The 16,783-nt window shown below is 38.3% G+C and overlaps 1 protein-coding gene across 3 annotated transcripts; it reads right to left on the reverse strand.

Annotated features, from left to right (window-relative positions):
* Window positions 1–8,045: 8,045 nt before the first annotated feature.
* Window positions 8,046–13,194, reverse strand: NEUROD2 (neuronal differentiation 2). Of its 3 annotated transcripts, none has more exons than XM_075177067.1 (2): window positions 12,876–13,194; window positions 8,046–10,897 (listed from the first exon to the last, which is right to left on the reverse strand). In XM_075177067.1, the coding sequence occupies exon 2, from the start codon at window positions 10,890–10,892 to the stop codon at window positions 9,831–9,833; it is 1,062 nt and encodes a 353-aa protein (XP_075033168.1). In that variant the 5' UTR covers window positions 10,893–10,897; window positions 12,876–13,194; the 3' UTR covers window positions 8,046–9,830. The 3 variants fall into 3 exon arrangements, with proteins under 3 accessions (XP_075033168.1, XP_075033169.1, XP_075033170.1); XM_075177068.1 differs by lacking the exon at window positions 12,876–13,194 and adding an exon at window positions 11,720–12,761; XM_075177069.1 differs by lacking the exon at window positions 12,876–13,194 and adding an exon at window positions 11,688–12,761.
* Window positions 13,195–16,783: the final 3,589 nt, after the last annotated feature.

A 16,783-nucleotide genomic window follows, 5' to 3' on the forward strand; every position in this document is an offset into this window, starting at 1 on the left:
AATGTTTAACTAATGCTAACCAGTGCTGTGTAATGTTTTACTAATACTAACCAGTGCTGTGTAATGTTTTATTAGTACTAACCAGTGATGTGTAATGGGATATCAGTAATGACCACTGATCATTAGTGGCCAGTAATGTGTAATATTGTATTAGTACTGACCAATGAGTGGGGTGTGTCAGTACTTTTCAATGATGTCCAGTGATGTATATATAGTGACCAGATGCCATGTCCTAAGCTTTAGTGCCTTGACCCATGTTAGGCAGCTTCTGGCTCTTTACCTGTTGATGAATTACAACTCCAAACTTTGCCTTTCAGACATAAAGTCATCTGGATGATGTAGTTCAGCATCAAACCAAATATTTCCTAAGCTTGTCTGAGAGTCTAGTTCAAAACAATGAAGTAAGTTTGTGCGTTTGGTAGCAAGTTTTACATACATTTCTAAGAATATCTACTGTAAGTTGTCTATTCTTTTTTTAAAAATAACTCCAAGTCAAGTCTAAAGGTAGTCATCTGTGGTGTTACCCTTTGTGGGACTACAGGTTCCAGCATACTCTGCTTGCTCCCACCTGAACATATTGAAACTTGTCGGTCCACAGTTACTAGAGAGCCACATCATTCTGAAATGACCTGAGGCTTGCAAGATATGCCGTAGCACCACAAGTACCACATTGTTCTCCTAATACTGACATTGTAAATCAGTGCAATAATTCTTTGTGTAGCATCTGCTTTTATTTGTTGCCAAAGTTACCCTGAATTATCTATCTTGTCGTGTAGGTAGCATGTTTTTGTCAAGTTGTAATACTCCTCATAGGATATAATGCAGAATTAATATAACCACTCAAATTATTGCCCTGAGTTCTCTCTCTTTATATATATTCCCATATACATTATATGGACAATATCACATGCCACATCACATTAACCAGAGGGTCTTGTATAATTGACATTGATTTTTCTTAGGGCAATTACACCTATGATAAACTGCAGAGAGAATAGTTGTAAAGGGTTTGTCTTGTACTATATATGTGTAATATGTGTCTATCTATCTATCTATCTATCTATCTATCTATCTATCTATCTGTCTATGTCATATCTATCTATCTATCTATCTATCTATCTATCTAATATATATCTGTATATATCTTGTATATATCTTGTATATATCTATGTATTTCCTATCTATCTATCTATCTATCTATTTATCTATCTCATATATATCCAATTATTCATCAGTCTATCTATATATCTTGTATCTATATATCTAGCTAACTCATATCTATCTATCTATCTATCTATCTATCTATCTATCGCATTTCTATCTATATGTCTATCTATCTCATATCTCTCACACTCTATCATATATCTATCTCATATATATCCAACTATTTATCAGTCTATATATCTATATATCTAGCTGACTCATATCTATCTATCTATCTATCTATCTATCTATCTATCGCATTTCTATCTATATGTCTATCTATCTCATATCTCTCACACTCTATCATATATCTATCTCATATATATCCAACTATTTATCAGTCTATATATCTATATATCTAGCTGACTCATATCTATCTATCTATCTATCTATCTATCTATCTATCTATCTATCGCATTTCTATCTATATGTCTATCTATCTCATATCTCTCACACTCTATCATATATCTATCTCATATATATCCAACTATTTATCAGTCTATATATCTATATATCTAGCTGACTCATATCTATCTATCTATCTATCTATCTATCTATCTCTCATATCTCTCACTCTCTATCTTATATCTATCTCATATATATCTATATCACAAATGTTTGTGTCATTAAATTATCCTACTCTTTGCTTTGTTACTTTGATCAGAATTCTCTCCTCTGCCATTTCTCAGCTGTCTCCAGGTCTGGCTTTGTGCACATCTCTAGATCCCCTCACCTCATATGTGTCTTATCTTCTAAATCTCCCTGTATTCTTCACTAGAGACTAATTGAAGAATCCAATCTCATTATCTGTAACTACCTTCCTTAGTCTATGTGCACAAATTAAGAAATGTTTGTTTAATTTGCTCAACTTAATTTCATTGTTTTCTGATAAGTATCTGTTGTCCCCCAGACTCATTATAAATCTTAGAAATCTCCATCTCTTTTATTTCCCTTCTTTATACATCTCTCTATTAAACTCTCTCTCTTCTCTCCCTGTGTCTGTACGCCCCCACATCCCCACCTTGGCATGGGGATCTTGTGACAGGAAGTGAGATGTTCTCAAAGAGCCATGCCAGCCTGGATGTACAGTGCACAGTGTTTGCCAGAGTACCAGGCTCTGTATGTGACGGTACCAGGAATGTGGTGTGGCCGGTGCCAGCAGTCTTGGCATCCCATGGTAGCGAGTGTCATTCTAGACGCAGCTGTCCCTCGACGTTAACTCTTTTCATATGAGTCGTGTCACCGAGCTGTCCCTCCTCGCATTTATATCTGCATCTAGCTAGATAAATCAAATTATCTTACATTGTTTTTACGCTAAAATAGACTACATACTGAATACTGCAAAGTGTAATAGGTAAAGTGTACAAGCAAATGTTTGCCATCTAATTATTGCAGTGAACACTCGTGAACACTTAGTAACGGATTGGACTTTTTGATATCATGTGGCTCTATTTTACTTACTGACCTGTAGGAGTATGATATGTGACTTCCCTAGAAGGTGACAGTAACAAGCTCCCTGTGATTTGCGTCTCTGGCTAGTGAGATTTGCAACAAGAGCGCGCATTCTAGCGCTAAACACAAAGGTCATCTTTCAGTATCCATGTTACAGGACCAGGCTCATTTTTCTCCTTTTTATGAGATCTGCAATTCTGGCAAAATCTGTCTTTAATTTAGCTTCCCATATAAAAAATCTCAGTGTGTGATAATGAGCAGATGTCATGGAATTTAAACTGTAATCCCCTTCTCCTCCCTGATCTTCCCCTCTCGGCTCAAACTGGGCACTGGCATATAGGTGTCATAAAATAGACATTCAGTCCAGCACATTCACACACACACTATATATCCCTGAATAAAGCAATATAGATATTGCAAAATGCAGATTCGGAGTAAAAAGTCTTACACATAATTACAATGTCATTGAAATGTTAATACTTATAAGAAATAGTTTCACTCGCTGTTATTATTTTGCAATGTTACGCTATGTAATAGTTTGATACATTATTGTGTTTGTATTATCTATTCCTCTCCAAATGTTACCAACTGCATTGAATATTTGTAAAACTGGATTTAATATAAGAGATAATGTGGATAAAATAGTATTCATAAACGCAATATTGATTGAGGTTTATTGGTTAGATTTACAGGTGCCGTTCGGGCATTTTTATGATTGAAGAACAATATATATATATATATATATATATATATATATATATATATATATATATATATACCGAGTAGCGCTTTTTGGAAATATATTCAGAAACTGAATTTTAAGTGTCATATTTTCATGTTTAGTCACATTTAAAAATATAATGGTATTACTGATTTGTCCCCAAAAAAATCTAGAGGTTGTTTATTTTTATTTTTTCTCAGCCGACTAAATTACAATAAAGGTCAAATCATTTTAAATAAGAGAACGCCTAATAACCTATTATATAAATATATGTAAATAAAGCGTGTATAAGATTTGCTTCCATTGATACACATAGGCGACACACACATTAGTTTCCTTTTTTGTTTTTTTTGTTTTTGTACATAAATATATTAGAGATTGGTGCACAGATGTCTGAAGTACTCAATGGGCTCCGAGCTCCTCCCAGCAGTGCCCCTTGGCATGCACTTGGCACCGGACACAGCCTGGCATATCCCCCCGATGGGAGGCCTCTATGCACAGACAAGCTTTCTGCATGATGTACAGTCTATTGCCCAGATCTTGAACCGTTTACATGTAGAATATGTATATTCAGCATATAAATGTATATCTGTAACACCTTCAGGTTGTAATACAAAGTTATCTCAACCCTCTATCATCTGTTGCTTGTAGGAACATCTCTGTAGATTTAATAAAGAAAATATAAATTAATAAATAAATATTAAATACATTTTATGTGATGTAACTGAACATACCATCTATAGATTAATACCTACCGTGTATGAATAAACATTAATGCAGTGATTATAACATGAGCGCCGTATAGACTTTTACCGCAGTACACGCGCTTTAAATTATGAATAAAGAGATTTCAGGTGTAATTATTTTCCAGTCACTTTTTATGTGGTATCTTCTTACTAACCTTAACCAAGATGAATGTATGGTCATGTAATTGTAGGACTATTTTTATTAATAAATGTCCTGTGTTTTGAACCTGCGCTGTCCGTGGTGCTGAATATCAGCTCACTAATCCGGACCCGCGTTGTGGAAAGATAGATAGTTATTACTGTTTGGACAAAAAAGGTTTACATTGTAAGGTGGGAAGTGTGATAAGGAACAGGCCGACACTAGTGTGTGGAGTCATGTAATATTGGTCTGGGAAGGTAACAATGAACCGTGTTTTGCACACCTGCGAAAAATAAAATTCAGTGGATTCTTTTATAAATGTACACCTTTAAACTTTCTAAACAGTTGCGAACTACTTCTCTATGATATACACACACACACACACACACACACACACACACACACACACATATATATATATATATATATATATATATATATATATATATATATATATATAGATGATGGATCTATAGATTTATAGATAGACAGATATTTAGATAGACAGAAAGATAGATTTTATTAGAACCTGTAATACTGTTGCGCTTATAGTTTACATAGATACCGCGTTGTAATGGTTTGTATTTAAGTAGGGGTATATATGTTTAAGTGAACTTGGCATCAGTAATTAATACAGAGGCACAAGATGGGTAAATCCTTAATAGGTTAATACACTAAAGAAACAAATGTTGGCTTTTTGAGAAGACCCCCACCCCCCTGAGGGAACCAACAATGTCTAACTTCAGTCTCCGGTACCCACAGGGGCTACATATGTCCTATCTCCTTCTGCCAAGTTCTGTGATCATATCCAAGTTCCTCTTCTCTCCGCCTGTCTTACCCCCCCCCCCCCCACACACACTCTCTGCACTCCTTCCTCCACCACTTCTCTTTGTCTGAAAATGAAATGCCCCCCCATATAACCTGCCAGTGAAGCCTTGTGTCTTTTTATTTGAACCCATTCACCCTCCACGACTTTAGTCAAACTTATTTTTTTAAAAATCGGTCCAATCTATTTCATCCATTCCGGTTCTGTTTTCACTGCCCAGGCATTAAAGCCGTGGTGTTACTTTTTTTTTCTCTTATACTACTATATATTTAGTTTTATGCCTTTCATGTGCTAGTTTCCCTGAATATATGTGTTGATGTAAATTCGTGTGTTGTATTCTCTGGATAATTAAATTGCTCACATGAATCCCGGTGTTGTTTTCACCGGACAGTTATAAATAAAAGGCGCTGTTTTTCTGCAGCAGGGGTTGTTTATAATACAGGATGTGTCTCAAATTCAGGATAAACAGGTGGCGTTCCTGATACACCCGGTGCTGTTAGTGCTGGTAATCTGGTCATGCTCGCGCAAAACCTGTATTTGTACTTACAGTTACACAAGCTACAGAACTATCATTTCTGAAAAAATCAGTCTTTGCATTTATTCATGTGCTTTTTTTTTTATAATGTTTTCAGATAAAACATGGTAATTAGATTAGGTTGATCATAATATTGTACAACATGTGATGTTATTCCTGGACATTTAAAGGGTGCATGAGCAGATCAACCATTATAAGAAGTATAGGAAAACCGTCATATTTCCATTACTAAGTCCAGTTTCCTAAGTGCTGTTGCTTACATAACACGAGCTTTGCACAGTAAATCATGTACTGTCAGGTAAAACCTTTCACAATAAATCGTGTGATGCTGTTGTTGGATAATTATATAGATTTACATCAGGTACTCTAAATATACTAATAGGTTAATTGGCTGCTATCAAAATTGATCCTAGTCTGTGTGTGTGTCTGTCTGTGTGCGTGTATGTATGTGTGTGTTAGGGAATTTAGACTGTAAGCCCCAATGGGACAGGGACTGATGTGAATGAGTTCTCTGTACAGCGCTGCGGAATTAGTAGCGCTATATAAATAAATGGTGATGATGATGGTGATCAGGTACATTATTTTACTATAAAGGGTTATAGTACTTCTCTATTCTAACATATGAAACCTATTCCCACGTCATTGTATTAGCTCACGCCGAAAATTTTAAATTATTTGTTTAACTCAAGTGTTGATCCCATTTGTATGTCATATGACCGGGCAGTCTAGTAATTCCTGCTAGTTTTGTGTCCTGTTGTCCCCTCCAGGGGTGTTGTGCCCATCCGAAGTGCTCAGATCAGGAGCGGGTCCACCTACAATAGGTTGTTGTTACTTATGTTAATTCGGATGCGGTTTATCTTGGTAAATTTAGTTACTCGTGTGCTGTTCATCTGGTATGTTCCATACCTTTGCCCCTGGTGTTTTATTGAATTACCTGGTACGTGACACCAGTAACTGCACTGTTCATGAAACACAGACCTCAGAGTAGGAGCTACAGATAATCTGTTTGTGCTTTGATATCATATTGTAGAGTGCTAATGCATTTATGTGCGTTTATGTTACTCCTGCGCCTATGCTATCGAATCCGGAATGATACACATAAGAATACAAGAAGGATACGCTCTCAATAAAGTTCATGTCTGTTACTCACCGTGACGTATCTATAATTATTACTAGATAATGACCATTAGTATTTCCACAAAATGTCATAGACACTTCTTATGTATCCATCTTAACATACATTTAATTATATGAATATTGTATCCTCTTGCATCGGATATAGGATTCCTCTAATTGTCCAAAGCGAAAGCACACCCTCATTAGCAAAAACAAAATATGGTTTGTGACCATGTTTTATTTTATCAACAGTGTGGTTTATAGATGGTGAGTTCCTGTGATCAAAGATCATATTCTATTATTTGTTGATTTATAATACATGTTCATAATTTATTGTAATTTCTCTGTGTTATCCATTTAGAAATGTGAAAAATATATGAATGTCATTAATGACGGAATGAATCTGTGAAGTGAATAACACGTGTGTAATTTGTATTTACATGGCTGTGTAGTGCAGCGTGTGTACACGTTTCTTGCAGTCATGTGTTCCAGCCCCAACACTTTGGACAGCTCCGGTTTCAGCCATCCCGTCATTTATCTGCTAGTATTCCCGCTACACGCAGGGAACAGATGTTCAGGGTGTACCAATACGACCCCCTCATCAAACATCTGACAGTCACCCCAGCCCCGGACACTGACCCTTCGTCTTATTAGAAAAGGCTTCAGCTGATCCCTACTTTAGATGAAAGTAAAGGTGCACTGATCTCTCCCTGTGTAACATATCCCAGTGTATGTTCCCACAACTACCCTTAGGGAACTGTCATTGTGAATTACTGAATCAACGAGAAAAAACAGAGTTTCAATTTTTGAATCCAACTCATTTTTTGTATAAAAGAAATAGTACCTTTTATACTGACATAATAAACCAAATCTGATATTTATTTTGTTTAGACGGGTATTTACTGGAGCTTAGTTTTGCCCACCCAAGTCAACTCAGTGCCCATCTGCACCCTCCGACTTCTATTTGTCATTTATTGCTTGCAGCCCAGAGGAATAGCCATTTTGTTTATCCCATGATACCCAGCAAATATGACAAATGTTCAATATTTATTAATTGCCCTCTATAAAGCCTTTTAATTACAAGTTAAACCTTGCACAGGAGAGTTCCATATGTCTCACCAGGGCGGATTGTTGGATTCCTCCACCTAAATGGCAGCATAGAGCGATAACCTTAAGAGCTGTGACGGGGGAATCAGCCCCATCTTCTACTATTGTATCAGTAATCCTAAAATTTATGCCGGCTTTGTGTAAACGTTAGAGAACTGAAAAAACTTTTTTTGTGTATGCAAATTAATAATTCCATATCGTTTTTGTTGCAATATTTATTAATCTGAATTAAAATGGACACATACACAACACTTCTTGTGCCCCCCACGCACTAATTTACCATTTTGATCTCTACAAGCTTAAGAATTGTCAACATTTATCAGACATTGTAGTAACTCCTTCGTCTCCAGATGTCTAGATCCAGACGTCTGGCAGCGCAGGTGTCAATGAAAGCAAAATCAAACAATTTATTTTTAAAAGTGGAACAAATAAATAAATAAATAAATGGAAATACACTGTAATTTAAATCGCTTGAAGGTAATGCGAATGACATAGACATATTATCGAATGCACTCATAGTATACCATAGCATATTAAAATAAATACATAAAATGTATATACGTACAGTAGAATAAATAAAATAAATAAAAAATATATATGCTGGGTAAGTGAAAAACATACATTTTGCATATTAACTTTTTTTCTTTTTTTTGTGTCTTTCTCCTTCCCATGCATAACAAAACAGGTTTTTTTCTGCATTTAAAAATCTTTTTAAACAGATAAAAACATATATATATATATGACACACATTTTTTTTTTTTTATAAAAGAACATTTAGTGGATAACAACAAGGTTTGTTTATGCGGGAGACTGAAATGTATGTCACGTGTCCCATTAACCCTTTGACTGCCAAAGAAGATTTGCTTTCTACGCCCCTCGGAGAATTTAAATTAATAGCTAAAATTGCACATTATACGCGTATGCTTGGTCCCCTTTACAATAAACTTTATATAAATTTAATTTTATATTTTGCATAGATTTTCCTTTTTTTCTATTTATTCCTATTTTTTGCATTTTATTGCTTTAAGAAGTCTTTTCTGCAATTGGATTTGAATTTAATACCACCTATGTGGGTGGGTTTGCAGTTTGCATGAAAAGTATGAAAGTCCAGGTACCGATTGAAATTAATGCTGATTCATATTTCAGTTTTCAGCTTGAATTATCCCTTTTGAAACACACGCGAACAACACACACACGTGAGATGTGTACTAATTGTTCAGTACCAGATCTTTTTATCTGACATAATGTATGGCAATGATTTATATAAACATTGTTTAATATCCTTTGCAGCGCCGCAAGTTAATTAAAATCACTACTTCCTAAGAGGTCGGGTTGAATATTGCACCTCGGAGGCGGACCTCCATAGTCACGTGAAATGGCTGGCGTGAAAGTGCATTCGAGCACTTGTGCACACTGGTATGGGTATACTGTTACTGAGGGAACACGTCTACAATTTTTATACAGAAACAAATGCCTAAACCCAGGTTACGATCTATGTGCAAACATGATGTGGTTCTAGGGCATGTACAACCATAGGGCAATGGTGTGTGGGTGAAGGAGGGAAGGTGCAGTGGTGCCTCATACTGTGTAGGCTTTGGGGTGAAGAATGTGGTGATTCTATGACACAACGGATGGAACATCGAACACGTGATGTTTCTAATCGAGTTATGGTTGGTCAGACGTTAGATTAACCCAACACATTCCATGATTGTGCATCAGTAATTACAGCCATCACTACTGGATATAGTGCAGTAGGGCCACCCATCAGAACTCATGCCTGTAGGGAAACAGGTTCACCCAATGTAATACTTGGCTGCAGAACAGCAGGGTCTCCAAGATTCGACTGAAATGTAGAACATAAGGTTAACCGTAATAACATTTGGCTACATCAATCTTTGTCCACCAGGCCATTCTCCTGCCTGGCCATTCCATATTTCTTGGCACAAGTTGCACAGTCACACGTGGAAAAGTTGGGATTGAGTGGGTCAGTTATGGAAAAATGCATTGAGTTCTTCATACACCGGGGCCCTATCGTGGTGGACGTGCATATCGTAAGGCAACAGGTTCTCAGAGTGAACTCCACTGCGCATCCCAGAAGATCCGAATAGCAGACTGTGCCCGGAAGGCCTGGATGCTGGCAGGGCAGAATAGTGCATAGAGTAGTGGTAATTTTTATCGTTGTCCGATGAAGAGTCCTGTTTGAGGGAGAAGTTGCCATTAATGCACAGTGGTGGGCTTAAGGGGGCATCATATTCAGAGCTATTGTAGTCCGGAGACGTGTTACCACCATAGAGGGACTCATAGGTGGCACAGTAGCCATGGCTTCTCAGAGGATGAGAGTTGGCCATGGTGCTGGATTGGCACTGGGAGCCTGAGAGCCTGGAGCATTGGTAGCTGTAAGGGTGCATGGCAAAGGAAGAATTCGGGCCACTGTACCGCCCAGCTTCTTGACCTTGCTCAGTCAGGAAATTCCTGGAGTTTAGCTGCAAACAACCGGCCACCAGATTGGTGGTGGGCTGGGAGAGGCCTTTGCAGAGAGTTTGCACATAGGCCACTAGATCAGGCCGCTTTCCGGACCTTAGGATCTCGGAAAGAGCCCAGATGTAGTTCTTAGCCAGTCTGAGAGTCTCGATCTTGGAAAGCTTCTGAGTCTTGGAGTAGCACGGTACGACCTTCCTGAGGTTGTCCAGGGCGGAGTTGAGGTCGTGCATACGGTTCCTCTCCCTGGCATTGGCTTTCTGACGTCTTACTTTGGACCTCTCCATTCTAGCCTTCGTCATTTTTCTCTTTTTGGGACCACGTTTTTTGGGCCTTTCCCCCTCGGTCTCCTCAGTTCCTTCCTCCTCCTCTTCCTCCTCATCCTCCTCTCCACCAATATCACCATCTTCTTTGCCCTCACTCATAGTGTCTTCAGTATGGACATCCTGCAGACTCTTCTCGCTGCTCTCATCCTTGTCGCTCAAATCTTCATCACAGTCATCTGGCCAAGAGGCAAATTTCGGGACCTCGGGGATAAGACTGGTCTCGCTGAACAGTCTGGTCAACATGATTGCTGAGGACAGAACACAGACAGGTCAACACTAGAGTTCCCAATTAGTTTGACAAAAATGATAATGTCATGGCGATTACTCAGCACTGTCCTCATAGAGTGACCAAGAACAAACCTAATGTACAGAGTACTATAATGATACGTAGAATCAATATATGTAACAGAAATGTACAGAAAGTATGATGCACAGATTGACCATACACTACACTAATGTATATATTTTTTATAAATATGTATATAGTAATCATGCACAACACAAATTATAAGAGTAATTTATTGGTTCCTATAGTGATCATCCACAATACACAGAACAGTATAATATATTATAAAACATCTATACAATCAGTAACTGACGTCAATAAGCACAATAGAAAAGCATGTTACATATTAAAAAAAAGCAACCCTGCCAATATATTGCTTTAGTAGATGACCTACAGAAAAAAAGCCTAGTGCCATGGAGAGCAACAGGGTGATGACAGTGTGGATGTGATAATTAGTAGCCATATGTAGAGTGCTGTAATATAAGGAGCATTATAAACATGACGTGTAAATAGATATAACAGATAGAAAATGTACACATAACAGATAGAACGACTAAGCAAACAGCAAAAGATTCCCAATACACGGTAATGATTTTTTTTCATTAATAGAAAAAAAATACGTGAGTCGAAGAGCTTTTCGCAGGTCTATAAAACATAGGAAACAAGTAAGAAAATCAAAACATTAAAAAACGGGAATAAACGGCGTTCACCAGTATAAGGCTAATGTCACCTTTATTATATTCTTTACTAACCCCATTGGCCAACTGGTGAAGCACGACCTTACCCAAAGGCTCATGTATCAGTATTGGACTGGACCACACGTAAAACACCGCCAGAATTATCCCCTAGACAAAAACGCCAAAAGAGCATTTGTTACATTTGGTTCAGTCTCCACTTTATTTATCCCAAGTAACAACTGTTTCTAAAAATAAAAGATATTCTTATGATAGCTCCAGTCTTAAATATAAGACCCCCAACTCAAATGAAAACAACCGATTCTTACTGAGTCTGATTAGAATTAATTGGCTTTCAATTTAGCCATCAGCGCTCCAAATTAAAGCCTGTCAAATAATGTTGATAGATCCAATTATTATTTCATTATAAGATCCCCATTTCCCTGCCCTCTCTGTTTGTTTGGCGTGATGGGGCATTTGTATTATATTAGATAGGTGGGTAAACAGAAACACAGATTCTAACAAGAACACAACATATACATTGAGATACACTGTCCATATGCATCGATTGATAGAACCACAATAAAGTTGAAAATTCTTTATCAAACACTCGGAGGATGGATAGTGTTATATTTCGGCTATTTGTGATAATATAATGTATACCCTATTCCATGCTGTGTCTACAAAAGAAAATACAGTTTGTTTATCCTTTTTCCGGCAAATAGGAAAAATAAAATATGTATTTATGGATATTCGCTAGGAGTAAAAAATAACAGAAACAAAAAAAACAACAAGGTAACCACGTATGTGTGTAGTAAAATCACACAAAAATAATAAACACAAAAAATAGAAGATATGTTTATAATTTACGTAAGAATCCTGGTGCATAGGTTGTGGTAAACACAGCAGGACAGACATATCGGAAGAGGACAGACAGACAGACAGACAGACAGAGAGGATAAAGGCATCTGCCAGTCCGTATTCGGGTGACACCCGGCATTGTGCTACCCTTGCCAAATCCCTCGCATTCACTAACTGCATGGGGAAAATCCACCAGACCCGACAATACAAAAGACAGATTCCCAGACTGTAGACCCGTGGGTCCCTATAGAGCCAGGAGATGAGATGATGGCTTTAAGGGTTAATCCCAGATAGATATCTGATGTCTGTTCCGCAATAAGGTAGCTAGTAAATAAAATAATGTGGATGAGAGACTGTCTCTTTCCTCTCTCCAAGTTGGAGAAGCATCCTCTGAACCCAACTTACCTCCAGAGCTAGGCGCTGAAGAAATTTATGACATGGTTCAGATCATCTTCTGGGAGTAGAACAGTCTCCTTGAGGTTCTCAAGCTCCTTCAGAGTGCAATCCAAAAGGAGGAGAGGGTGGCATGTCTACCGAGTCATGGTACCAGCTCTGATGCCAGGCCATATGGTTGGCACGTCATCCGCGGGAGCGATCACACGGGAGCCTCTGATTGACGTGCGGTTGGATTGAGGGAGATTTGGGTCCCTGGGGGGGGAGGACTTACCATCTGTCACTCTCCTAAAAAAAAAGAAAGAAAGACAGAAGAAAGGAATACATTCTCCAAATCTCCAGATCTATGTGAACACTGCAAAATAGGGCAGAGGTATGCACAAGAAGAACATGAGGGGGGTGGGGGGGCGCTTTGACTTGCCCACCTAAGAGAGAGGGTGTGTGCCCAAATTAGTAGACAAGGAAGAACGGGGAATTTATAAACAGCCAGTTTAGAGGGAGGGGGGCTGAGTGTTCAAATCAAGGAGGGACAAGGGGTCATTATAAAATAGAGCAGAAATAGCGACTTTCCTTTAATGTGGTAGACAATAAACGGAATTAGAACACAACGTTAATACCTATTATAGAAAGAATATGTTTTAAAAATGGTGGGAAATGGGGCTTCGATCTGTAAGAGTGGTGGGCTATTAGAGGACTATTCATTTAATATATATCGTGCAATTCATAATTAGAAATGGAAAGAAGAGGAAGTATATATATATATATATATATATATATATATATATATATATATATATATGTATGTATGTGTGTTTGCATAGTACAACTTGAAACTTGCACAGTGTGGACTGTTGCAATAAGATAAATACTTATTTTCGATATACACTGACTTGTGAATTCATAAGAGAATGCTAAGAACAAAATGAAACACATACTATTATATATAATGTGAGGTTATGGAGCTAAATATAATAGGAGGAAAAAACACAATGAAGTTGAACATTTTACCACACAGGCTATGATTAAGCTTTTATTTATTTTTTTACTTTGTGCTATAGACTCTGCTATCAGTGAAATGGTTAATGAATCAGGTGCTGTTTCTCCCAGCTGGTAGGGTGGGTTTGGTCTCCAGAATCCCTATGTGTGATCACCTCAAAGAGTGGGAACCTCTGCTGTTCCCCATCACAGAGATGTGTGATAGGTATGAAGAAAAGAGATTTGGAGGCTTGCCAAAAATCTGCTACAATAAAATCCCCTCACCCACATTACACACCTCCCCCTCCCTTACAAATTCACATATATCACTCACACAAATAACCACACACACATGGTAGGCATTCAACACAAAGACAATTGTGTGTCTGCAGAGCTTACAATCTAGTTCCATGTAGATGTGTATGAGTGGATGATGAAAATTGTGCCAAGATGTGCAAGGAAGGAGTTAATTTACAAGGGGTAAGTTGGATAATAGCAGACGTAGTCATGAAAGTCATCACACCATATTTTATTGTTGTTCAATCTCTGCAACATCTGAACAATGAGGGCACCAATAATGTCACATAACTTCTAGAAATACATATATTCATGTATGTATATATATATATATATATATATATATATATATATACATACATACATACATTATGTACACACATATACACGTGTACATCTACTGAAATTGCCAAACTTTTATACATTCCACACTTGTCCAACATCTAATTTATGCTCCAACAAGAAGGTAGACATTAATGGGGTTCAGAGTAAACAGGTAGAATATTGTGTTGGTCCATGGTCAGGATGGAGAAAATATCAGTGGTTGTTGATGTATGTGTCATTTAGCGCAGCTGCACCTACAGCCCTATGGGTCAGTTCTTTTACTCTTTGATTTTGACAGTTTGGAGCTCCCATTGTGTCTTACGACTGTGACTTCTCGTTTCCTCTATACCTTGTGAAGTTTTCAAAAGTGAAACATTGCAATAAAAGCTTCTACTCTTGTAATTCTTCTTCTTAAATTATTTTTTCCCCCTGATTTCCCCATCAGTACTGCTTGTTTGTCCCTCATTCAGGTCTTAAATTACTTATGAACAGGGTATGGTTGGCAAATTTTAGCCTTGGAGGGGGGGGGGGTTCAAGACTCGACTAATCAGCCTATTAGGAACATTTTAAAGGAAAAAAATTGCAGATGGCCCAGCCCAAGGTAGCCCGTCATTGGACCGAACCAGGAGGGCAGATGTCCCTCTGGCCCATAGCCCAGTCAGCCCCTGCTTATGAAAATAATAGGATCTTGGGTTTGTCATTATTTCAAATGTGGAATCAAAGAAAAGGGAGAGACCGTATCAAAAAAGGCTACAAACTATCAAATGCATGGTAAAATGTGGAAATATAGTAAATACATGCATGCACTAACCATTAAGTAATGTTAAGCAGACTCTGGGCACTTAGGCAGTCCCCTGGTCTTTTGGAGTTTTGTCCCTTATCTTTTCTTGCCCAGTTTGTCAACAGTGTCACATTGCCAATTAATATCGCATACATTTCACTCTTAAGACATATTATTCTCCTTTATTTATAAAGTGGCAACATATTACTTAGCGCTATACATTGAGGGAATCAGAATTGTACCTGGTGGTGGGGAAAGTCTGTGTGTTTACTGTAAGGCAGTAAAACGTGGAGACATGAAAAATGAACCAGACACTTTGGCTACTAAGATCACTGCCCAAACACTTTTCCCTGCGCCTGAAGTAACTCTCCTAAACCACTATCCCCCACAATTCCCTTTACATGCTAAATATATCTTGATTGCTGCACGTGACACTTTGGCACAATCTTGGAAGTCACCCCTCCTACCCCCTCTAGAAAAATTAGTGGCTGAAGTTCAATATAGCCTTGAAATGGAGACAGTGGGAATGCCTTACTCCACTGCGCCTTTGTTAATGAGATGGTACAGTGGGCACGTGTGCTACTGAGGGGAAGGTGCGCCACCTGCTTGCACAGACTCCACCTTACAGCCCCAAATACCTTCACTTATAGAGTCTCCACAATTAAAAAAAAAATGTGGAAAAATGAACCGGGCACTGTAGAAATGTGAAAACTCTCAGCTGCTTGCTTCCACGACTGTCCTTCACCATTTTTATCAGCTGAACCTCCATCCTGTTCTGTCGTGTGCTGCATGGGCATTCCTGCAGTCATCTGCCCAGGATTTTTCTTTGGTATCATGCTCACTGCTGGAGCCAGAGTCAAGACACTTGTTCTCAATATTTATAGGAAGAGGATGCGCTCATGCAGAACAGGCTATATTAGTCAGGGAGAGCAGTGGTCATAAGGGCGATCTTCCCTACTTTGTTTCTATTTTCCACTTGTTCTCAATGTTTGCAGAAGATGTGTCGGCACCTGCTGTCACCAAGGAGGCCACAGAGATCACCAAAAGAGGAAGAGAGATGACGGTTTATAGCAATGACTTAAAAATCACTTGGTCCAGGAGCCGAACACAGACGGTATTCCAGTAGATCTTCAAAACAACCCTATGCCTAGCTGGGGATCAAGAACTTTAGCACCACCTTGTAATTTCCCACCTCCTTCATAAATATTTCTGAGAAGATGATTATGTGGGAGGCAGGACACCAAACTAACCAAAAGCACAGCCACCCTGGGCATTAAAGCTTAGACCCGAGTTTCCCAAGTCCTCGGGGACCTCTAACAGTGCATGTTTTCCATATCTCTCTGCTGGAGCACAGGTGTAGCCATCACTGACTGACACATTGTAACAGATCTATAGGTGGTATAATTATGTCACTTGTGACCCGGAGAACTGCTCTGTTATGGCTCCCTGAGGACTGGATTTTCTGCTGCTTATCACTGGCCACTCACTGAGATATTTCAGGTGTTGGCCCCAAAACAACCATGATTCCCAGTGGTCGAAGTGG

The sequence above is a fragment of the Mixophyes fleayi genome, chromosome 6, assembly GCF_038048845.1.
Source record: "Mixophyes fleayi isolate aMixFle1 chromosome 6, aMixFle1.hap1, whole genome shotgun sequence".
NCBI classification, from domain to species: domain Eukaryota; kingdom Metazoa; phylum Chordata; class Amphibia; order Anura; family Limnodynastidae; genus Mixophyes; species Mixophyes fleayi.